This window comes from Argentina silus (assembly GCF_951799395.1).
Source record: "Argentina silus genome assembly, chromosome: Y".
Classification (NCBI taxonomy): domain Eukaryota; kingdom Metazoa; phylum Chordata; class Actinopteri; order Argentiniformes; family Argentinidae; genus Argentina; species Argentina silus.
In genome coordinates, this window is record NC_139654.1 from 12,989,078 (window position 1) to 13,014,616 (window position 25,539).

Here is a 25,539-nt window from a genome sequence, read left to right on the forward strand (position 1 = left end):
TGGTTTGTAGGGGATCAAATACTTATTTCCTTCGATCAAATGCAAATGAATTTATAACTTTATATAATGTGTTTTTTCTGGACTTCTTTGTTGATATTCTGTCTCTATTTGTTAAACAAAAAGTACCATAAAAATTATAGACCGCTCATTTCTTTGTAATCGGGCAAACTAACAAAATCAGCAGGGGATCAAATAATTATTTCCCCCACTGTATATGTGTATAACAACAAGCAACCATTCTATAGGTATGTGGGGGGAGGGTTCTTGGAATGTAACATCCAATGAAATTGCGAGCACATTGCTCCGTCCAGTTCAATCCAAGCCAGAACGGCTAATCTAAAATTCTCTCCAGACCTCCAAAAGAGGCGTGAGAACAAGGTCATTGGGAGGAATGGCTATGCGAGACTAGCAATAAACAATACATTATTAATTGATCAATCAATTAGCCAATCGAGACCAACCGTACTGTATGGTACATAACGCAGATTGTGCTTGTTGGTTGTTTATTTGAATATCACATGTCAGTGGTTAAAGGACATGTGCTTGGCCTAAAGGTCCGGCCTAGGGCAGTGTTATGATTTGAAGATCCCACGTTTGCTGTTTCTAAAGAGGAAGGGCACTAATCTGGTGCTCTCTCCTATTCAGACTCAATGTTGTTCTTTGTATGATAATGTGTACAGTAAACTTATTAGGGTATATTGATTTTGTCATATGTACATTCTATTTAGCAGCATTTATTGTTGTGTAAAGTGTTGCTGTATGAACGCTTCCCCTCAGGCGTGCTGCCGGTTAGTGGGATGAGGGTGTACACGCATGATGATGTGGAGGCGGTGAACGGGACAGATGTACGGCTGAAGTGTCCCTTCCAGAGCACCTCTCCCATCAACCATGCAACCCTCACCATCTCCTGGAGCTTCTGCAACCTCAGTCCCGGCCGCAAAGAGTCTATGAGTCCACTTGGCCCTCTGGGCATCGTTATAGCTGTGTGTGTGCGCGCTTCATTCCTCAAGGTCTTCTGATTCATTTTATAATCAGCCTGAACTTTTTAGAAAGACGACCTTGCTTTGGCATAGACACAGTTATAATGTGTGATCACTTTCCAGAAGAAAGTCCTATTTCTTTTTAAGGTTTGTGGGGGGACATGCAGCGTTCGGCCTGTAGACGGAGCTACAGGACCGTGGCCGGGGTTGTGTCGGCGAGACTTTTGTTGCACACCTGCTGCGAATTAAGTCTCGTCGGCGAATGTTTAAGATGTGTGTGCTTCTGCCATTTCAGTAGCTAAGCTGGAAACGGCGAGAGGCGAGGAGAGCGGACAGTGGAGAGAGAGAGAGAGACGCTCTAACGAGGCTGGAAAGCCAACGAACTCTGATAGAACTATTACTGACTGTATGAATAAACGGGACCTGTCCCTCACTACACCGCTGCGTCTGCCTCTGTGTACACGGACACTTCCACATTTGGCGCCCAACGTGGGGCACAGAGGCAGACGCAGCGGTGTAGTGAGGGACAGGTGTGCAACAAAAGTCTCGCCGACACAACCCCGGCCACGGTCCTGTAGCTCCCTCTACAGGCCGAACGCTGCATGTCCCCCCACAAGGTTATTTTTCAGAGTCCCACTCTCATATTTCTTTTATTCAGTTTTATTGGACAGAGACAGTGGAGGAAGACAGGGTATGTCAGCAGGGCAATGGCCGGATTGGAACCCATGCAGACACAGGCATATGTGTGCACTGTAGGCCGTGGTGCTAGACCACTGGACCACTCCAGGCCACAGAACCTCCCATTTGTAATAGTCTTACCAGCCAGGCAGCCAATCACATTCACCTCATCTCCTTTTGCCAGGTGTTCTACTACCACGATAAGCCCTTCCCTCCTCTAGAGGGGCGTTTCCGTAAGCGGGAAGTGTGGGACGGTGACATCATGGGGCGTGATGCCTCCATCTTGATATGTGAGGTCAAGTTCACCTACAACGGAACCTTCACAGAACCTTCACCTGCCAGGTGAAGAACCCAACCTGATGTCCACGGGAATGCGGGTGAGGTGCGTTTACAGGTGGTCTCCACAGGTAAGCCCCTCTGGCTCCCCTCAAGTTGTAGGAAAATGTCTGAATTTCATGTATCTTTAGTTGGTTGCCTATGATTATTTATGTGGGGAACATGCCTTTTCTTGATTGCCCCTCAATAAAGTTGTTATGAATTAAATTGAATCTCCGATTGGAGATACCTTTTAGGTCACCATGTATGCATCCGTCTCTGGAATGGAATGAGGAATGGTATCAAAGATTCCATTCCATGCATGCATTGCAGTGGAGGCTGGTGGAGGTAGAAATCAGAGGACGGGCTCATTGTAATGTATGAAATGGAATAAGGAATGGTATCAAACATTCCATTCCATAGATTACAATGAGCCTATCCTTCGATTTCTACCTCCACCAGCCTCCCCTGGATGAAAAGATACAGTATGTAACAGTTAAAAGTAAAGTAAAGTAAACAGATGAAGTAACACTGCGTCTTCTGTCTCCCTTTTTGGCAGCCTTCTTCTCTGAGATTCACTCCCCTTCACAGATCTTACAGAACACAGTAACTGGATAGGTCTTGTAGTGGAATTTAAATCATGGTATTTTGAAATAACATACCGTTAACCAGAGCTGTTGATTCATCCAGAGACTTTATTCACAGAGAAAGAAGCCGGTTCAGATTTGCAAAGTCGAACACCCTCCACTTTCGTTACCTGTCTTTTTATAGCCATCACATAGGTCAACGCCCTTCATTCAACAAACTCCTAGTTCCTGTATACATACACCAATAACATTCAAGAACCACATTTCGTCGTCCAGTGGGCTCCTCCCACCTGACCTAGCGTTGGTCAGTCTGATGAAAGATCAATTGGCCCAGGCTGCTTACACAAGTCATCTGTCCTGGCTGTTTACAACTGTGTTAATTACTCATCTATCCTGTCTTTTGATCACTCTATCCTGTTTCCGCAGTTGCTAATCAATTGTACTCATTGTATTCACACCCTCTAGTGGACTTCTCACTTTAACCTCACCCCTCATTTATTGCATGCTTCAACTATTCTAAAACTATCTGTTGTCCTTTGATCTCTTCACTGGGTGTGGAATTGCTAACCTTGCAATTGTCTTTAAATTTACCATATACTAAGCAACATAGTTCTCACTGTGCAGCTTACACCTATCCAGTCTTATTAGATCTGTGAAGGGGAGTGAACGAGGGCAGATTGGAGGGAACAACTTTCTCAATCAATCAATGAAGTTTATTTGATAGCGCTTTTTACATAGACAAATGTCACAAAGTGCTTCACAACAAAAATAATACAAAACAATATAAACAATAAATACAATACAAACAATATGATCTAACACCAAATCATAGACCCCCAGGAGTAAGCCAAGGAAAAAAATATAGGGCACAGTGGCAAGTAAAAACTCCCTCAGAGGAAGAAACCTTGAGAGAAACCAGACTCCAGGGGAACCCATCCTCCTCTGGCTGATGAGGTGATGAACAGTAAACTAATGTGGAATCTGGTATGGTGCAAGAGTTCAGGGGTCCATAGTGAAGGGCAGCTTTCTCGTGGGACCTGGGTGGGGAGGCAAGGACCAGGATATAGGGTGGAGTAGACTCAGCCTGGCCGAATTCAAGAACTGGAGTCTAGTTTTGAGGGACTCAGAGCCTCCCGGACAGATAAGCACAAAGAGGACAACACAAGATTTGGCTGTTGCAAACTGAAAAACTGATACATAAACAGTAGGAGAGAATCTGCATAAAGCAGGTGGCCTGAGGCCCTCGGCACATCTAAAATACATCTAAAGGACAAGGCCAGCGCCCGCTTACACCACATCCACTCTGTTACGGGCGGCCCGCCAGAGGGACATCAGGGGGGTAGATGGGGCAGCAGCATGAACCTGAGATGCCCAGAGCCAGCACCATGGCCAACCCAGCACGCACGGTACTGGGAGGGCCTACAGCAGAGGCCCCAGCCAACCCAAGCCTGCACACTGCAGGAGCCCACCCACCACAGAACAGGAAGAAGGACCCGAGATCGGCCCAGGCAGCAGATGCTGTCCCCCCCAATGGAATGGAATACAGCCTGTGTCTTATGTCTCCCTTTCTGGCAGCCTCTATTTCTGAATTGTCAAACTGGCCATGGCCATCAGGAGCGGCATCTTAGTGGTGGTCCTCCTTCTCGTTGTCAACTTGTCCATCAGAGGGAGAGAGGGTGACGGATCTCTCTCACTGTTTCTCCCTACTGGCTAGGGCGAAGGAACACTCTCCTCCTCCTCCGACTGACCAATCCCAGCTTTGGAACCAAAACCTGGACAAATCGTTGGGCAGCTATGAAAAACATAATTGTATATATTCATATTTTCCTGGATAACAAAAGGGCTTCATTTCATACGTACATTTCCTGTATAGAGTAGATGTTTTAACGAGGTAGAGATGGAAAATAAAGATTTTTGTTTTCTATTGTGATTTTACTAATCAGTTTCAAACTCTAACAGCTGGAACTCTAACGGCTTAATCTCAGACGACATACCCTAGCACTTAGTGACTCAACGTCCATGGTGGTTTAGCAACCAGCAGCCTTTCTCATCTTGAACTGGTTCACTTCAAACATTGCAAGATCGCTTCACAGCTGATCACTGACATCATGACTGTAGATTTTGTTAGAAATTATTTTTGTATTTCTGAGATGTTGCAGTGGACATTTTGTGTAGACTCTTACATAAATGTTGTGACTCAAACTGCGGTTCAATATTGAATGCAAGACACGGGGCACTTTAAAACAGACATTTCTCAAGTGGTTGTAATGGCAGGAGTACTCATGAAACAAAGACAAACATAAACTAAGAAACAGGACGAGACGTTACAGTGGGATAGTCAATACTGAATTATTATCAAATTAACTCAAAATTTTAAACAATTGACAGTATGACACTATTAATATTCTTAATAACAACATAGGATTAATAATATAACAATTATATCATACCGTATCTCTGTGGTTAAAACTGAGAGCTGAAGAGAGTCGTCAGCAGCCAGATCTGAAAACCCTTTGATTGCAAAATGTCCTTGAGACTTATCTTATCGACTGAGAAAGCATCCTAGCTACTAACATTCTAACCTTTTTTTTTTCTTAATTGTTTTATTTTACAGAATTGTGTTTGGTTTTTCAAAGTGAAATTAAAGAAATCTTTTTTTTTTCTTCTGAATGTTAGTATTTTATCCTACCATTTCAAAGATCAAAGTCAATGTAACAGTTTGTTTTATAGAGGTTTTCTAATAAAAATTGCCTTTAACGAATAACTGGTCTAGAAGTGTGATAATAGTATGACTTTTTTTGAACCTTAGAAAGACGAATTTAATCCTCTGCCTTTGACCCAAGGAAACCTCTCGCCAACACTGCTATCACTCCTCCCATACCCACTGCGTGACACTCAGTCTCTGGTTTATCAGCTCTTTCCCCCCTCTCCCCTGATAATATTCTAAAACTGGTCACATCCAAGCGGGCAAGAACCTGCCCTCCCCTCCCCCTTTCTCCAAATGCCTCCTTCCGTTCCTTACCACCATAATCAATTCCTCTCTATCCACAGGATCTGTCCCAGCTGCCTTTAAGACAGTCAAAGTCAAGCCTCTTCTCAAGAAACCAACTCTTGACCCGTCTGCTGTCCATAACTACATCCCTTTTCTCCTTCTTATCTAAAACCCTTGAACGTGCTGTCTCTAACCAACTGTCTCACTATCTCCTTCAGAACAACCTCCTTGACCCTCACCAATCCGGCTTTAAGGCTGGGCACTCTACTGAGACTGCTCTCCTTGCTGTCACGGAACCAGATGGCGATCGATGAGCTGAGGATGGACTCAATGATGGCCACGTAGAACTCGACCATCACTTTCTGCGGCATGTTGAATTTCTTCAGCTGCCGCAGGAAGAACATCCTCTGCTGGGCCTTCTTGATGGTGGAGGTGATGTTCTCTGCCCACCTGAGGTCCTGGGAAATTATTGTAACCAGGAATCTGAATGACTCCCCAGTGTTAACTGGGGAGTCACACATGATGAGGGAGGCAGTTGGGGCTGGGCTTCTCCTGAAGTCTACAACCATCTCTACAGTTTTTAGGGCGTTCAGCTCCAAGTTGTTCTGGCTGCACCAGGAAGCCAGGCTGTCAACTTCCTCTCTGTAGGCAGAATCATCCCCATTGGAGATTAATCCAATGAAGGTTGTGTCATCCGCAAACTTTAGGAGAAGGGTGGCTAGAGGTGCAGCTGTTGGTGTAGAGGGAGAAGAGTAGAGGCGAGAGCACACAGCCTTGTGGGGCTCCAGGGTTGATGGTCCGGGGCTCCGAGACAAGCTTGCCCAGCCGCATGTGCTGCTTCCTGTCTGTCAGGAAGTCAGTGATCCACCTGCAGGTGGGCTCAGGCACGCTCAGCTGGGATAGCTTGTCCTGGAGAAGAGCTGGAGCGATGGTGTTGAATGCGGAGCTGCAGTCCACAAACAGGATCCTGGCGTATGTGCCGGGGGAGTCCAGGTGCTGGAGGATGAAGTGGAGTCCCATGTTGACTGCGTCGTCTATAGACCTGTTGCCTTTGTAGGCGAACTGCAGTGGGTCGAGGAGGGGGTTGGTGATGGCCTTGAGGTGGGTGAGCACGAGGCGCTCAAAGGTCTTCATTACCACAGAGGTCAGGGCGACTGGTCATTAAGGCCTGTGATCCTTGGCTTTTTGGGAACGGGGATGATGGTGGATGTTTTGAAGCAGGCAGGTACCATGCATTCAACCAGTGAGGTGTTAAAGATGTCCGTAAACACTGGAGACAGCTGGTCTGCACAGTGCTTCAGTGTGGAGGGGGAGACAGCATCTGGTCCAGCTGCCTTGCGGGGGTTCTGACTCTTTAACAGTTTGTTGACGTCTCTCTTCTGGATGAAGAGAGGTGTGATGGGGGGGAGGGGGCTGTCTGGGTCCATTGTGTAGGGGGGGGGGGGGGGGTGGTAGTGTCTCTGTCCAGGCTGGGAAGGAGAGGTGTGATAGCTATGGAGGGGGGTTGGTTGTGTGGGTCAGAGTCAGGACTGTTCCATTGTCGAATCTACAGTAGAAGTCATTCAGGTCGTTTGCTGACCCGAGTCTGAGGTCATCCATAGAGTGGGAAGATTTGGTTTTGCAGTCTGATCTCTCGAAGGCCTTTCGCAGTCGTTGGCGGCTGTGAATTGTTGTTCCAGCTTCTTTGAGGACTGTCGTCTAGCCTCCTTAATCTCCTTGCCAAACATGTACTTAGCCAGTCCAAACCTTTCCTTGTCTCCACTCCTGAAAGCCCTCTCCTTCTCCAAACGAAGCTGTTTGAGTCTTGCTGTGAACCACGGCTTGTCATTGTTGTAACTCACCCTGGTGCGTGTTGGAATACATCTGTTCTCACAGAAGCTGATGTATGACGTCACAGACTCTGTGTATTCGTCCAGGCTATTGGAAGCAGTCTTGAAAAATGTCCCATTCAGGCAGTCACGCAGCTCCTCCACTACCTCTCTGCTGCTCCAATTCTTAGATCTCCACACAACAGGTTTAGAAAGTTTTAGTTTCTGCCTGTATGCCGGGATCAGATGAATAAGAGCATTGTCAGATAGTTCCAGAGCTGCGCAGGGAATTGCGTGATAAGCTCTGCTGATGGTGCTGTAACAAGGATCCAAAATCTTCTCCTCCCTGGTCGGGCATTTGATTAACTGTTTATAGTTACGGAGTTTGTGAGTTAAGTTGCCCTTGTTAAAGTTCCCAAGGACAATAACTGGGGAATACGTATTCTCTCTCCTTCTCTCCACTCCTAATATTTGGTCGGCGAGTTGACGTTGTGATGTTTCACATCAGCTTGCGGTGGGATGTAAACGCCAGCCAATATAAAACAAGTGAATTCACGTGGAGAGTAAAACGGTCTGCAGGTGATGAAAAATGATTCCAGGTCAGGTCCAGACTACAACAGGGGCATGAACATCCAGTACTATGGCATTCGCCTACCGGGCGGCAAAGGGAACAGCCCCTCCCTACTTGCAAGCAATGGTTAGCCCCCAAACCCCTGCAAGATCACTTCGCTCGTCCACCTCGGCTGCCCGCCTGACACCGCCGCCTCTACGTGGATGCAGTGGCCGTGCTACTCGGTCACAGCTTTTCACTGTCCTGGCGCCCCGCTGGTGGAATGAGCTTCCCACAACGGTCAGGACTGCAGAGTCACTTCCGATCTTCTGCCGTAAATTGAAAACCCATCTCTTCAAGCGACATCTTAACAGTCCCTCCTAATGACCACTTCACCCTCACAACCCCCCCTATACTAACCCTAACCCCAAGACCTCTTCTCCCCTGTTACCCCCCTGTACAAGTTCTCTCCTGCTAATAAAATATATATATATACAAAAAAAATAATTAGCCTACTGGCATTACGACTGCCAATGGCCCCTGGTGTGAGCATTGATTATTTTGTCTTATGATGACTGTTGGATAGATGATTCACTTACTTAAACAAATGTATTTGTTGTATGTCGCTTTGGATAAAGGCGTCTGCTAAATGCCATAAATGTAAATGTTGAGGCTGATGATACACCCACCTTCAAGCTCTTGTCGTACTTCCACCCTGCTACCCAGTTCATCCACCACTCACTCAGAGTGTGTACAGAGCGGGAGAGAGCGAGTGAGTGTTAATCTTAACTGGATTAACAGTAACAGGCAATAACATGAGAGGTGTGGTGACCTCAAGACTCAGCTCATTTAAATGTTAGCCTCAAGTTTCTGTTAGGGGTAGAGAGAGGAGAGGAGAGGGACAATTCACTTTCAGAAGCTGATGCACACCACCACATTTTAGGGTTACAGTACGTGTGTATGTGTGTGTGTTCCAGATAAGGTGCTGGTGCACTATTTGATGGGCTGGAGTAGGCCTGCATCGCTGGTCCTGGCGTACCTGATGGTCAAGCAAGGGTTAACGGTGGTGGACGCTATTGAGCATGTGCAACAGAGGTGCTGCATCCTACCCAACTGTGGATTCCTGATACAGCTCAGAGCCCTGGACATATCACTGCAAGAGGAGAAGCTCAGAGATGAGAGAGACAAACACGAATAACACACACACGGCTCAGTGCTTTGGCACATACAGCCTCAGGAGCCAGAGGCAGAGCAACCATAAGACAGAGACAGAGAATAATGGAGAGAGGATCACACAAAATGCATGCTTCCTCTGCCTTTGGGTTGCTCTCTTGTCACCAAGGCAATGGTTGGCTAAGAGTCCCTCTCCATTGGGCAGGAGACTGTGTGTGAGACACACTCTCTTTTGATCTACACTCACTGAACACTTTATTAGGAACACCTGTACACCTTCTCATGGTGGAGGTGGTGTAATGGTGTGGGGAATGTTTTCTTGGCACACTTTGGGCCCGTTAATACCACTTGAATGCCACAGCCTATTTGAGTATTGTTGCTGACCATGTGCATCCCTTCATGGCCACAATTTGCCCATCTTCTAATGGCTACTTCCAGCATGACAATGCACCATGTCACAAAGCAAAAATCGTCTCAAACTGGTTTTATGAACATGACAATGAGTTCAGTGTTCTTCAGTGGCCTTCCCAGTCACTGAATCTGAATCCAATAGAACAGCTTTGGGATGTGGTGGAACGGGAGATTCACAGCTTGAACGTGCACCCGAAAAATCTGCAGGAATTGCATGATGCAATCATGTCATCATGGACCAGAATCTCAAAGGAATGTTTCCAACATCTTGTGGAATCAATGCCACGAAGAATTGAGGCTGTTTTGAGAGCAAAGGGAGGCCCTACCCAGTATTAGTATAGTGTTCTTAATAAAGTGCTCAGTGAGTGTACATTGGTGTATAAAGTGTCATGTTTGTCTTTATTACGTTTGTCATGAACAACATATTTTGACCGTACTGTTGAGTTTGCAATGAAGTTGCAAATCAGCTAGCTATCCATGACTTTTTATTAATTTCTCTTCAAATCGGTTACACATACTGTAGGTCTTAAGAGACTAGGACATTAATACAGCAAGGAAGATGGTCAGCTACCATGGTGCAGGAACAAGCAGCTGTGGAGCAGTAGGTCGAAAATGTTAATTATTAATTAATAATTATAATGCTCAATTGCAGACGAGTAAATAAAGCTATTCAGTTCTTTATTTAGGGTGATTAAAATAATTGTATTTGATATTTCATGTGCAAATCAATTGAATTAACTTTTAATCATCTGATTCAGGAAACATTTATCTTTGGTAATCATTAACTTTTGATTGAGAAGTTGTTGATAATTGTATTTGATATTCCATATGCAAATCAATTGAATTAATATGTTTTTTTAATCATCTGATACAGGGAACATTTGTTTGGTAATTATTAAGTCTTGATTGAGAAGTGTTGGAAATCATTATTATAAGAAACAGTTTATTATTGCTATAAAATATACATTACTGCAGTGTGTTAAATTTACTAATGTGATGGCCTGTTGATAAATGAGAGATGAATCAAGCATTAGTCCCATGGTACGTTAGATTAATACATGGAGAGGTTAGGGTCAGGTCATCAAGATGGATGTTGCAACACACGCATAACACAAGAATGATGTAATGGAAAAATACTAGGCTAGGAAAGGACAAATCAGAGTTGGTATATGTTTTCTTCAGCAGGTCAACTCGTTCCCCAGAAGGAACGGACCGGCGATATCTCTACCTGGAACGGATCGAGTGTCAGGGGCTGGGACCAGCCTAAGCACCAACGAGGGAAGAGCCAAGTCTAAACCGCGGCTCCTCCCCAACCAAATAGCCAATCACAATCGCTTTGTTTTACCGTAAATGCTTTGTGTGACATTTTGAATGTATCCATTTTTGGAGGGTTGGTGTGGGGGGACATGCAGCGTTCGGCCTGTAGAGGGTGCTACAGGACCGTGGCCAGTGTGTGGGAGCGAGGCTTTGTCGCACACCTGTTGCGAATGAAGCCTCGTTAACGATGGTTTAAGATGTGTGTGCCTCTGCTTTCAGGGGACCGAAAGAACCAGAGAACGGCGACTGGAAAGTTGCAGAGGGTTTGAAGGGCTGGAAAGCCAGAGACTAAATAATAATTGAAACTATATGAATAAACGGGACCATTCCCTCATCACACCACTGCGTCCGCCTCTGTGTACAACGGATCTCGTTACAGTTGGTTACAGATTAACAGCTTGCTGACTGTGATTTTCTTCGCCAAAAGTGGTCCTTGTACAAGCCTAGAATTTTGACATATAAATAAATAGCTAAAAGTAAGAAGTAGTTTGTCTTCTCCTTCAAATAAAGAACACGTTCTGACAAAAAACAAACTCTGTGTTTAAGATTAATGCTTTTATCAGTTTGAGGCATCACACTGAAACATACAGTAGTCCTGCATGCATTTCTCCTGCATGACCACCAACACAACCACACTTGAGAGAGGAGAGGAACACACATCTCCCCTCAACCTCTACAAAAGGCACACATTTCTTGGTGACTTTGTGCACACCTGGTCTGGGAATGTCCTGCCACAAATGAGTAAATATGGCTAATATAGTGTTCTGTTTACTTCGTATCAACACTTACCTTTAGATGTTTCTGTCTCCCCCTAGTGTATATTTGTATAACCTGTTACTCTATTAATTCATGTGACCTCTATCTTCTGAAAGTGTATGTTGTTTTCTCAGAAGAGCCTCATTCATGGTTGTCTGCAGCTACATGTTCTAATCTTGTTCAATCTTCAGACATGTTATGCCTTTGGTTGCATTGTTGGTGTGTAACAAATTCATTGACTATTTACCTAAATTTATAGATGGTTATTTTTGGGAACTTTGTTACATTGTATGATTATATTTGTACAAATTGTTGTCATAATGGAAGATGCTAGTTTAGCTTAAAACTATTGATTTTCATGGTGATTATGTAAACTCACCTTTTATTTCTTCATGTGAGACCATACTAGCATTATGTAAGAATACATTGGACATTCTTGGTTATGTTAGCTAACAGGGGATACTTTATTTCAATGTTAATACAACATACACTCACCGGCCACTTTATTAGGTACAACTTGCTAGTACTGGGTTGGACCCCCTTTTGTAGCCCATCTGCTTCAAGGTTCGATGTGTTGTGCATTCAGAGATGGTCTTCTGCATACCTTTGTTGTAACGAGTAGTTATTTGAGTTACTGTTGCCTTTCTATCATCTCAAACCAGTCTGGCCATTCTCCTCTGACCTCTGGCATCAACAAGGCATTTTCGCCCAGAGAACTGCCGCTCACTGGATATTTTCTCTTTTTCGGACCATTCTCTGTAAACCCTAGAGATGGTTGTGCATGAAAATCCCAGTAGATCAGCAGTTTCTGAAGTACTCAGACCAGCCCGTCTGGCACCAACAACCATGCCACGTTCAAAGTCACTTAAATCACCTTTCTTCCCCATTCTGATGCTCGGTTTGAACTTCAGCAGGTCGTCTTGACTATGTCTACATGCCTAAATGCATTGAGTTGCTGTCATGTGATTGGATGATTAGATATTTGCGTTACCGAGCAGTTGAACAGGTGTACCTAATAAAGTGGCCAGTGAGTGTAGATTTAGCTGTTGTAGTATGTAGCTATGTCTTTGTTAGATCATTTCTCCGTTGTGATGTGTGGACGTGAAACCATATCATTGATGATTGTTTCTCTTTCTCAGTTTCACCCTTTCTAAGTCAATAAACCTGAAGTTGTTGTGGAATTCTAAGTTAAAATACTTGCCAAAGACTAGAGCTGATGGTTTCTTCAGAGACTTTTATTACAAGTAACAAAGCCGAGGTGGTTCGCGAAACATCCTGTTGTTTGTCCCTCAGCACACCATGTTTATACAATTTCCAGTCTTTCTCAAATTTAGGTTCCATCCCTCATATGTAAATCATTCACACTTTCTGGCTGTTCGCCACCAATATCATTCAACCTGTTTTCTCATGGAACATTTATAACATTGTTTTTCATAACTCACTTTTGGCCTCTTTGTCCTGTCTTACATGGAATGTTTATAATTGGTTAATATTACATCACCCCCCGTACTCCTTATTACTGTTCCTGCTCTTATCCTCTGGGTACCTGGTTCCTCTTGGCTCATGCACCAACTTCTAGGTACCTCTTGATACCACTCCCTCCATGAATCAACATCTGAGTATCTCTTGATTTTACTCCCTCTGTACATCAACCTGTTTTCTTATGGAACATTTATAATTGTTTTTCATAACTCACTGTTGGCCTCTTTGTCCTGTCTTACTTGTTATGTTCTATCTTTATTTGCTATAAAAAATTTACCATAAAGTCAGACCGACATTCTGTCTCCAGACTTTTGATGATGGGAGGTGTTTAGCTGCCTGTCTAGCTACACTCAGCTACGTATAATGAGGACAGAACATAAAGTATGTACTTTATATTGTACTATACATTTCCTTTAGCTTTGGAAACTCCCTCATCACCTTGAAACTGTATTTTCAATCCAAATATTTTGTACAACAGACATTTAACCCACATTGAACATTGAATTGCCTTTACACGTTTATAAAGTGTGCGCTTTATGGATTCTATTTGGTTTCACACAGAAAAAACACTGGCCTGCTAAAACATTTGAGCTTAAATAAACTGTCAGTCATAATGAAATAATGAATACAAAGACAAATAATCTAAATGGTACTGCACATCCCTATCAATGCAGTATCTTTAACATTCCCTAAAAGAGCAGTTTCACTGCTAGAATGTCTTCCATGAAATGACAGCATTGTGCTGTAGCTCGGCCACCAGGGTGAGGACTGGAGGGACTATCCTCCAAACACCCCATAACAAAAACATTTTAATATAGATAGAATTAGAACTCTCTCTCTGAGCGTTTGGTGCCAACAATTAGAATTAATTATCTTAGTTGGCAGAATGGGTTAGGGTTAGTCTGGGCAGTGTGGCCTGAAAGTGGCCCCTAGAGGAAGACGGGAGGCACAGACACAGAAGTCTGGATGCAGGCAGACAAATGAAAGCGAGGTGGACGTGTATACTGTAGATGGATGGATAGACAGATAGAGTTGACTATTATAATGTATTTTCTTGAGTGACCCTTGGAATGTGGTTTACAACAAAGGGTACCAGACCCCAAGATCTCTGTTGATAACATGTCAGACTCACTGGCGCCAAGCCTAACTGAGATGAGCCTTATGTCCTGGTTTCATGTTGATTACCTACTATAAAATTGACTGCAAAATCTTTGTGGTTGCCACTTCCCTGCTGACCATTCTCTTGGACAGTTGTGCGGTGTCCCAGATCGATCTAATAAATTGTCTTTATTTAACTTTAAATTTGAGTATCCACCTTCTTCCACGCATCATTGGATATTATTCTTCAATATCAGAAACATCATCATTACAGTTGACTAAGAAAATGAAGGGGGCCCTGATTTGGTTAGTTTCAGAGTTGAGGCAAGAGGAGAGAATGTTGAGGGGTAGGGGTTAGCGGTGTGAGGGTGGGGTTAGGGTTTAAAGGTCAAAGGTTAGGGGTCCTCAGTGGAAGTTGTCTGGGAAGGTGCAGCCGGCACATCTGATGATGACGTTGGCAGCGTAGTGTCCCTCTTTTACACACTGACCGAATGCCTGGACCAACTCACACAGGAACCCTGCAGGAGACAGAGACATGTTAGCTACACACAAACAAACAAAGTGTGTGGTTACCTTTGGTCATGATTGTTCCGTCTTTCCCCTGAGTGAAGACTACTATCCGACTTCTCTTCTTGTGGACTTTGGGCAGAGCCTGGGCCTTCTCAGCAATCTCCTTGATGTCCTTAGTCTACAAAGACAGACACACACGGTTACAACCAAACTGCACGAGACACGTGAGTGTGGCATCACCAGATTCCTTACCTCAAAGCCTTGCTCTTTCGCAAACATGGCTGCCTCCTGAAAAAAACATAAATGAGCCATTAGAGTAACTGTTTGCCTGTCTACCTTTTTCAATGAGAGGGAGGCTGCTAAAACACTGCTCATGCTCTGATGAGAATCAGCGCGTGTCCAGCCCGCCTCACCGTCTCATTGCCGAACAGTACACATAGGGCATGACCTACATGAGTGTGTCTTTAAAGAACTGAGAGATGAAGGGAGCGGAGAGGTTCAGACTGAACACCTTGTTGTTGTCAGACGTGTGTTTGGCCACTTGCAGGAAGAAACCCAGGATAAAAACACAGCCTGTTATAACATAGCACAGCCTGTGTCGAAAGTCTGGCCCTCCCTCGACCTGCATCGCCACCTGAGAATGCCATTCAGAGCTTCAGAAGAGGGGTTCAACGCTTAAAACGTGGCAGGCTCCCGTATGGACGGGAGGAGATGGCAGTGTCACGTGGGCTGGATGCACCGGTGGAGAGAAAGCGCCGGTGGATTCCGGGTGGAGTGCCACGGTGTGGGGAGATGGCCCCATCTATTGTCCTCGTGCTAGAAGTATCCAGTGAAACTGAGAGCTCGGCTCATAAGAAGAAACAGGATAAGCCTAAAAGGGAGTTTATAGAACCAGAGGGAGGAGAAGATGATGGAGATGTCGATATTTCTCCTGGGGATTTCCCTGTGTCCGTTCCCGATCCCGCTCCGCTCCCTGCGGAGGGGCAGGTGGGGTCGAGGGTGGCAGACGGGGGGGTTCTTACAGAAGAATATGTCATTGGGCTCCTCAGTGACATGGATTACCCGCAGGTAGATTTTGATATCTTTACAAGTTAAGTAACAAAAAGATATGACATCAAATATAACCAGCAAAACATACTATTGTAACACGGTCCGTTCGTACACAGAGGCAGACGCAGTATAATGGTAAGGGATCACTCCCGTTTATTCATACAGTCACTGGGTAAATCTGTTCGGTGGCTTTCCAGCCTAGTCAAAAGTTACTCTCCACGCTCTCTCTCTCCCGTGTCGCCGTTCCCAGCTCACCTACTGAAAAGACAGAAGCACACACATGTTAAGCACTCGCCAACGAGACTTTATTTGCAACAGGTGTGCAACGAAGCCTCGCCGACACAACCCCGGCCACGGTCCTGTAGCTCCCTCTACAGGCCGAACGCTGCATGTCCCCCCACAACTATATACTACTGATGGTATGTACTACTAATATACTGAATGACTAATGGCAAATATTACTATTCAAATGTAAACTAATGAAATTACATCTAATGTAAGTAATCAGATAACTTAAGGTTAATTTATGTTGAAAGGAGATTTTATTTAAATGATGCAACTAGTCTGTTTAACCATGTGTAAAGAGTAAAGTTGAAATGTCATCATTTGATAAGGGAAAGAGAGAAAGGGGAATTAGACAAAGCTGAGAAAAGTTGGGTTGAGTCCAAACAGAAATGGTTTTCGATATGGGAAAGGGACATAGAGGAGCCTAAAAATGTCAAAGATGACCAAAGAGGGATTAAGTATGTTCATGTGAAAAAGTGATGCTCAGAGGATGTATGTTCACGTGAGAGGGTGCGGCTCAGAGGAGGGCTCCAGGAGGAACTCAGACGAGAAGGGACAGGGTTAGACAAAACTGAATGTTAGGTGTATTATAGTGGCCATTTTCCACAAAACTCAGAAGAGGACGGATCCCCAAAGAGACCAGGAGGTCTAGCCCGATCAGTGTATCCACGACCAAAATCCTCTCTGGAGAGAGTTTAGATTCGGAAGCCCCCAGTCTATATTGGTGTTAGTATCAAGAGTAGGCTCTCTTTTTAGCTGCCTAGATTCGGTTGAAAGGATTGCTAGAGGTTGAGTGACGGCTTCACTTATACGGGGAGGTGGGCCATCGAAGTCCCTCGGCTGAGGGCATGGTGCTACTCCAGAGAAATCAGCTGGGCTGATAGAGGAATCAAGAGTATTTCGGCAGTGGCCACTGTCAATGCTGGATGGAGCCTCTCTAAACTTATACTAAGTTAGACAGATTAGGGACAGACAGAGTAAGACTTTTCTTATTTTACTTTGATTACTTTGATATGAATTATTATTTTTTATTATTTACTTTAGATTTCGTTAACTTCTTTACTTATATCTATTTACTTTTACTCTAATTTCTGTAATTTCTTTTTTACTTGAATATTTTGTTTATTTACTTTAAATTTCGTTGACTTCTTTATCCTTTATTTTAGTTTATTTACATTAAATTTCATTAAACTTCTTTCTTACTTATATTTTGTGGGGGGACATGCAGCGTTCGGCCTGTAGAGGGAGCTACAGGACCGTGGCCGGGGTTGTGTCGGCGAGACTTTTGTTGCACACCTGCTGCGAATTAAGTCTCGCCGGCAAATGTTTAAGATGTGTGTGCTTCTGCCATTTCAGGAGGCGAGGTGAGCTGGGAACGGCGGAACGAGAGAGAGAGAGAAAGAGAAAGAGAAAGGGAAAGAGACGACTGCAAAGTCGCCGAGTAATCATTGAGGAGGCTGGAAAGCCAAAAGGACATTCGTACGAACTATATGAATAAACGGGAGAGATTCCCTTACAGTAACGCTGCGTCTGCCTCTGTGTACAACGGACTTTGTTACATTGGCGCCCAACCTGGGACACAGAGGGAAGGCAGAATGGAGGTGTTAGCAGCGGCGATGTCGAGGATAGCGCTTGTCCTCGAGCAGCAGACGGCCCTGCAGCAGACCCAGCAGACGACGCTGGAGGATCTAACGGCGGCGAGGATCACGGACAGTGCCCTCCTTCAGGACTTCACCAGGGTCGGCGGGCCGGCGCCGGGGACCGGAGCGGCACCAGGTCCCCCCAAGGTCCAGTACCACCGCCCCCAGGACCTCCAGACCGCCGTCGGACAGGCCGAGGACCATCTCTCCCTCCCACCGCGGGGGCCACAACGACCAACCCCGGCCCCGCGGCAAGGGGGGGGGGGCCAACGCCCAGGAGGAGCCGGGGGAGCAGAAGGAGAGAGGCCGGCGCCAGCCCCGAGGACGAGATGGCAGGGGCGCACCTATCCGGAACCGACCCCGGCCCCACAGGGAGCACCTCGAGCGACAGGGGGGGTGTGTTGGCGGTGCGGACGGCCGGGCCACGTGCAGGCCGAGTGTCGGGCGATGGACGTGGGACGGGTCGTCCGCATCGGCGACATACCGGGCCCTCCCCCCGGACCAGGAGCGGCGTATCGTATTCCGGTAAGGATACAACATGATACGCACCAGGCATTCTTGGATTCGGGCTGCATGCAGTCCATGATCCAGGAGCGCCTGGTTCGGCCGGGGGCATTGTTGAAGGCATCGAGGGTGCGGGTGAGGTGTGTGCATGGGGACATTCACGAATATCCGGTGGTCGCTATCGAAATTCATTTTGAGGGGAAAAACCATAGAGTACAGGCGGCGGTTAGCCCACGCCTCACGCATCCCCTGATTCTAGGTGTGGATTGGGAGGGGTTTCCTCAAGCGGTAAAGAGGGCTACCGGGATGCGTGCACGACAGCTAGGGAGGTGTGTGGCGTGTAATGTGCTCTGTGCCGAGGCGGCGCCTCGCGACACTGCCGGGGAGCCGGAGCCGGCGGGGGCGCCTCACCCCGAGACTTCCTCGCCGAACTATCCGCTGCTAGGCGACTTCCCCCTCGAGCAGTCTCGTGACGAGACCCTCAGATCAGCCTTTGACCAAGTGATAGCAATTGATGGTACTTTGATACGGCCAGACACAGTGCGCGCCCACCCCTATTTTGCGATTATCAGCGACAGGTTATATCGAGTAAGTCGTGACTCACATAGTCAGGAGGAAGTAACCCAGTTGCTGGTTCCCCGCAGCCGCCGCGAAATGGTCTTCCAGGCGGCTCATTTCAACCCCATGGCGGGCCATCTAGGGTATGACAAAACACTGCACCGTATAATGGCTCGATTTTATTGGCCGGGGATTCGGGCAGAGGTGCGTAGGTGGTGCGCTTCCTGTCGGGAATGTCAGTTAGTAAATCCCCCGGCCATTCCCCAGGCCCCCTTGCGGCCCTTACCATTGGTCGAGAACCCGTTCGACCGCATTGCGATGGATATTATCGGGCCATTTGAACGGAGCACACAGGGTTATCGATTTGTGTTGGTCTTGATAGATTACGCCACCCGATACCCCGAGGCAATACCTCTGCGCAATATCTCTGCCAAGAGTGTAGCGCAAGCATTGTTTCAAGTCATCTCCCGCGTGGGAATCCCGAAAGAGATTCTCACCGATCAGGGCACTAATTTTATGTCACGCACCCTCAAGGAACTGTATGGCTTGTTGAACATCAAGGCGATTCGAACCAGTGTTTACCACCCGGCCACTGACGGCCTTTGTGAGCGGTTCAATCGGACCTTGAAGTCAATGATCCGGAAGTTTGTCCACGAGGATAGTCGGAATTGGCATAAATGGCTAGATCCCCTGTTGTTTGCGGTGCGGGAAGTTCCCCAAGCTTCCACCGGGTTTTCCCCGTTTGAATTACTCTACGGGCGTAAGCCCGGGGGTGTCCTAGACCTGTTTAAAGAAAATTGGGAGGAAGGGTCTAGCGACAGTAAGAGTGAGATCCAGTACGTCCTCGACTTGCGCACAAAGCTCCACACCCTAGGGGCTATCTCACGTGAGCATTTGCTGCAAGCCCAGGAGCGTCAGAAACGCCTGTATGACAGGGGGTCTACCCTACGAGAGTTTACACCGGGAGACAAGGTGCTCGTACTGTTACCCACCTCCAGCACGAAATTACTCGCGAAGTGGCAAGGACCGTTTGTGGTCACACGTCGCATGGGGGACGTGGATTATGAGGTTGTACGCTCGGACCGGGGGGATAGCTTGCAGGTGTATCACGTCAATCTCCTAAAAAAATGGAACGACGTGGTCACGGTTGCTCTGGCTACGGTAATTCCGGAGAGAGAGGAGTTCGGTCCGGAAGTCCCAAAATCGAAAGTTAGCACTCCGGTCGATATTGATAACCATCTCTCTGCTAGCCAGGCCGCGGACGTTGCAGATTTGCAGCTTAAGTTCGCTGACGTGTTCTCTCCCCTGCCCGGTCGGACTACGCTCATCGACCACCATATAGAAACGCAGCCGGGTTTAACGGTGCGCACGCGTCCCTATAGGGTGCCGGTGCACAAACGAAACGTTGTGTGCACGGAGTTGGAAGCCATGCTGGAGCTGGGTGTGGTCGAGGAGTCCCGCAGTGATTGGTGTAGCCCCATCGTGCTTGTCAACAAGCCAGATGGGACTATACGGTTCTGTGTGGATTATAGACGGGTTAATGCGGTCTCCAAGTTCGATGCCTATCCGATGCCCCGGGTCGACGAGCTCTTGGACCGGCTTGGTACGGCCAGGTACTTCACGACATTGGATTGCACGAAGGGATACTGGCAGATTCCACTCTCGCCGGTGTCCCGGGAGAAAACGGCATTCTCCACTCCGCTCGGGTTATTCCAGTTCACCGTGCTCCCTTTCGGGTTGTTCGGAGCCCCAGCCACTTTTCAGCGCCTCATGGACCGTATTCTGCGGCCGCACGCCGCCTATGCTGCGGCCTACCTAGATGACATTGTCATTCACAGTGACACCTGGCCGCAGCATGTGCGGAGTGTGGCTGCTGTTCTGCGGTCCCTGAGGCAGGCGGGGCTGACGGCCAACCCGAAAAAGTGCGTGATCGGGCGGAGGGAGATCCGGTATCTGGGGTACCACTTGGGACGGGGGGAGGTGCGGCCGCAGATTGAAAAGACTGCGGCCATCGCCACCTCTCCCCGGCCCAAGACAAAGAAGGAGGTGAGGGCCTTCCTGGGGCTGGCGGGATATTACCGCCAGTTCGTACCAGGGTTTTCGGAGCTGGCCAGTCCCTTGACGGACCTCACCCGGAAGGGTGCCCCGGATCCGGTCCAATGGTCGGGCCAGTGCCAGGGGTCGTTCGAGGCCCTTAAGGGGGCTCTTTGTGGAGAAACGGTCCTGTATGCGCCTGATTTTAACCTCCCTTTCTCCCTACAGACGGACGCGTCGGATAGAGGGCTGGGAGCAGTACTGACCCAGCGCGTGGAGGGGGCCGACCGGCCGGTGCTGTACCTGAGCCGCAAGCTGTCGGAGAGGGAGGGTCGGTACAGCACCGTGGAGAAGGAGTGCCTGGCCATCAAGTGGGCGGTCGGCACCCTCCGCTACTACCTGCTGGGTCGCGCCTTCACCCTCTACTCCGACCATGCCCCCCTTCAGTGGCTCCACCGCATGAAGGATGTAAACGCGAGGATCACCCGGTGGTACCTCGCGTTGCAGCCCTTCAACTTTTCCGTCGTGCACAGACCGGGTGCGCAGATGGTCGTGGCAGACTTCCTCTCCCGTGCAGGGGGGGGGGAGTAGGTCGTCGGCCGTCGGTTCCCCGGCCTGTGTCGGGCGGTGGGGGTATGTGGGGGGACATGCAGCGTTCGGCCTGTAGAGGGAGCTACAGGACCGTGGCCGGGGTTGTGTCGGCGAGACTTTTGTTGCACACCTGCTGCGAATTAAGTCTCGCCGGCAAATGTTTAAGATGTGTGTGCTTCTGCCATTTCAGGAGGCGAGGTGAGCTGGGAACGGCGGAACGAGAGAGAGAGAGAAAGAGAAAGAGAAAGGGAAAGAGACGACTGCAAAGTCGCCGAGTAATCATTGAGGAGGCTGGAAAGCCAAAAGGACATTCGTACGAACTATATGAATAAACGGGAGAGATTCCCTTACAGTAACGCTGCGTCTGCCTCTGTGTACAACGGACTTTGTTACATATTTACATTAGTATTGTTACGGTCCCTGTCCCTGACCGGCCCTCTGGCACCACCTTGAGGCCCCGGCCATCATCACTGGAGCGTCAACCTCCCAGTCGACAGCACAACTGTTCCCTGTCTCCACTCAGCACACCTGCGATCCATTCACAATCACCCACCTATAAGAATCCTGCCTAGTCTTCACCCCGGCGCCAGAACATACTGTGTCCACGGTAATCTTTGTAGTATCCACATACGCTTCAAGCCATTTTTGCTATCTTCCCGTGTCCCTTGTGTCTGTTTCACCGTGTTCTCCTGTGCCCCATCCAGAACCCTTGTCTTCCTCGGATTCCCCACCTCTACCCTTCCACGGACCTAGCCCCTACCCCCCTCTTCGCTACTGGACCTCCCTGCTACCAACCCCTGGACCGAACCTCGACTACTTCCCACGGATTACCCCTACGGCGCCTTTCCCCTCTCCCGAACACTGGACGTCCCCTTATCGACCCCGGACCGGACCCCGACGACCCACTTGGATTATCCTTCTCTCCCCTACCCTTTTCCCTATATTATTATTATTAAATATGCCTTCGGGCTAAACTCCACCACCTTCTCTGTGTGCCGTCATTTGGTTCCTCAGAAGTATTTTGTTCTCCTATATATATTTACTTTTACTCTAATTTCTTTGATTTCTTTTTTTCTATAATTGCTTTAGTACCTTTTATTTCCATTTAGTTACTTTACATCTTTGTTGATTTCTTTGATTTCTGAGTATTTTTGTTCTTATTACTTTACTTGGACTGGAGATTGAGCGTCATCAAAGTCTCTCGGCTAAGGGCACGGTGATAGGCCAGTGTGAGTCATCATATCGGGTGGACCGGGGAACTTACAGTTGTGGTCAGAAGTTTACATACACTTGTAAAAAGCATGTATGTCATGGCAGTCTTGAGTTTCCAATCATTTTTACAACTCTTATTTTTCTGTGATGGATTGATTGGAGCACATACTTCTTTGTCACAAAAAACATTCATGAAGTTTGGTTCTTTTATGAATTTATTATGGGTCTTCTGAAAATGTGACAAAATCTGCTGGGTCAAAAATATACATACAGCACCTTGAATTATCAATTTTGGTGATGTAGAAAGTTGTGTCAATCAAATTTGCTTTGTGGCATGGCCTCTTAACTTCTTATGAGTGATTATGATTGACTACAGCTGGTGACTTATTTCAGCCCATTTAAATAGGGCTCGTTTGATACACTCAGCCAAAAACGCTACAATGGGAAAGTCTAAGGAGCTCAGCGCGGATCTGAAAAAGCGCATCATTGACTTGAACAAGTCAGGAAAGTCACTTGGAGCCATTTCAAAGCAGCTACAGGTCCCAAGATCAACTGTGCAAACAATTGTTTGTAAGTTTAAAATGCATGGCACAGTTGTGTCACTGCCACGATCAGGAAGAAAACGCGAGCTATCACCTGCTGCTGAGAGAAAATTGGTCAGGATGGTCAAGAGTCAACCAAGAACCACCAAAAAGCAGGTCTGCCATGAATTAGAAGCTGCTGGAACACAGGTGTCAGTGTCCACAGTCAAGCGTGTTTTACATCACCATGGGCTGAGAGGCTGCCGTGCAAGAAGGAAACCGTTGCTCCAGAAGCGGCACCTTAAGGCTCGACTGAAGTTTGCTGCTGATCACATGGACAAAGAAAAGGCCTTCTGGAGGAAAGTTCTGTGGTCAGATGAAACAAAAATTGAGCTATTTGGCCACAATGACCAGAAATATGGTTGGAGGAGAGAAGGTGAGGTGGCCTTTCACCCCAAGAACACCATACCTACCGTCAAGCATGGTGGTGGTAGTATTATGCTCTGGGCCTGTTTTGCTGCCAGTGGAACTGGTGCTTTACAGAAAGTAAATGGAATAATGAAGAAGGAGGATTACCTCCAAATTCTTCAGGAAAACCTACAATTATCAGCCAGAAGGTTGGGTCTTGGACGTAGTTGGGTGTTCCAACAGGACAATGACCCCAAACACACATCAAACGTGGTAAAGGAATGGCTAAATCGGGCTAGAATTAAGGCCTTAGAATGGCTTTCACAAAGTCCTGACTTAAACCCCATTGAGAACATGTGGAGTGTGCTGAAGAAACAAGTCTGTGTCAGAAAGCCAATGAATTTAGTTGAACTGCACCGATTCTGTCAAGAGGAGTGGTCAAAGATTCAACCAGAAGCGTGTCAGAAGCTTGTGGATGGCTACCAAAAGCGTCTAATTGAGGTGAAAATGGCCAAGGGACATTTAAGGGGTCGGCGAAACGCACCCTCGGCCGAGGGACTCGGCCCTCGTTTCCCCTTCCAAGTGAAGCTAAGATTGTCTGCCAGTGTATAAAACTAATAGAATGTAAGACCGATCTTACTCACAACCACAGCCTCAACAACTAAGGGCAATGCCTAGTGCTGAGAGAGGAACAGTGGCAACTTTGAAGGACTTACAAGTCTTTATGGCTGGGACTGGTCTGTCTGTGCATGTGACAACAATCTCACAAGCTTTACACAAAGCTGGCCTGTATGGCAGGGTAGCAAGAAAGAAGCCTTTTCTGAAAAAGTGCCACAGTCAGTCTCGTTTGTGCTATGCAAAAACACACCTGGAAGATTCTGTTGCCATGTGGAAAAAGGTTTTACGGTCAGACGAGACTAAGATTGAACTTTTTGGACTGAACTCCAAGCGCTATGTTTGGCGAAAACCAAACACAGCACACCTCCGAAAACACACCATACCTACTGTGAAGCATGGTGATGGCAACATTATGTTGTGGGGATGTTTCTCTTCAGCGGGGACTGGGCAATTGGTCAGGATTGAAGGGAAAATGGATGCTGCCAAGTACACCCAAATTCTTGAGGACAACCTGCGTCCCTCTGCTAGCGCATCATTGACGTGACCATCTGAAGATGGGCAGGTCATTCACCTTCCAACACGACAACGATCCTAAACATACCGCCAAAAGAACAATGCAGTGGCTTAAGGATAGAAAGGTGAATGTCCTTGAGTGACCAAGTCAGAGCCCTGACTTAAATCCGATAGAAAATCTGTGGATGGACTTGAAGAGAGCAGTCCATCGCCGCTCACCACGGAATTTGACTGAACTCAAACAATTCTGCAAGGAAGAATAGGCAAATATTCTCCAATCTAGGTGTGCAAAGCTAGTAGAGACATATCCAAACAGATTGATGGCTGGAATTGCAGCAAAAGGTGGCTCTACAAAGTATTAAATCAGGGGACTGATGACTTTTCCAACCCTGTTATTCTTGTTTTTCATTTTTTATAAATTTTCAGAACTGTCGCCTTTTTTTTCATTAGTTTGATGTTGTATGGCTAAATTTGTACATAAAGCTGGAAAAAGTTATTGTTTTGATTTCAGGCTGTACGACAAATATAGTAACTATTTCAAAGGGGTATGATGACGTTCTATAGGCACTGTATATATAAGTCTATCCTTGGTCTGCTCCCCTCTTATCTTAGTGGGTATATCTAGCTCAAAACTAGCAATTACTGTTTGCGTTCGAGCGACACACTTTTACTTAATGTCCCAAAGGTTCGCACTGAACTTGGGAAGCAGGCCTTTAGGTTCGCCGCCTCTGTAGCTTGGAACCACTTACAGACTGACTTACAAATTGAGGATCTGATCCGGGTTGGGGCTTTCAAAAGTCTTGTGAAGGGCTTGGAAGCAGACTCCATAGGAGTCTGTAACTGCTTCCACTAGACCTGTTTCCCCCTGTCTCCTGTGTTTTACTGTTACTGCATGCTTTGTATTTTATGTGCCTTAATGTTTTGCTCGTGTGTTGTATTCTATGTCTT

The 25,539-nt window shown here is 46.9% G+C and overlaps 1 protein-coding gene across 1 annotated transcript; it reads left to right on the forward strand.

The window, feature by feature from the left end:
- Positions 1-797: 797 nt before the first annotated feature.
- Positions 798-9,108, forward strand: LOC310823996 (myelin protein zero-like protein 2; the record flags this gene model as incomplete). Its single annotated transcript, XM_083696908.1, is given in 5 exon segments — positions 798-983; positions 1,843-1,992; positions 1,995-2,012; positions 2,014-2,065; positions 8,888-9,108. Coding segments are annotated over 5 exon segments (627 nt in total).
- Between the last annotated feature and the right edge of the window lie 16,431 nt (positions 9,109-25,539).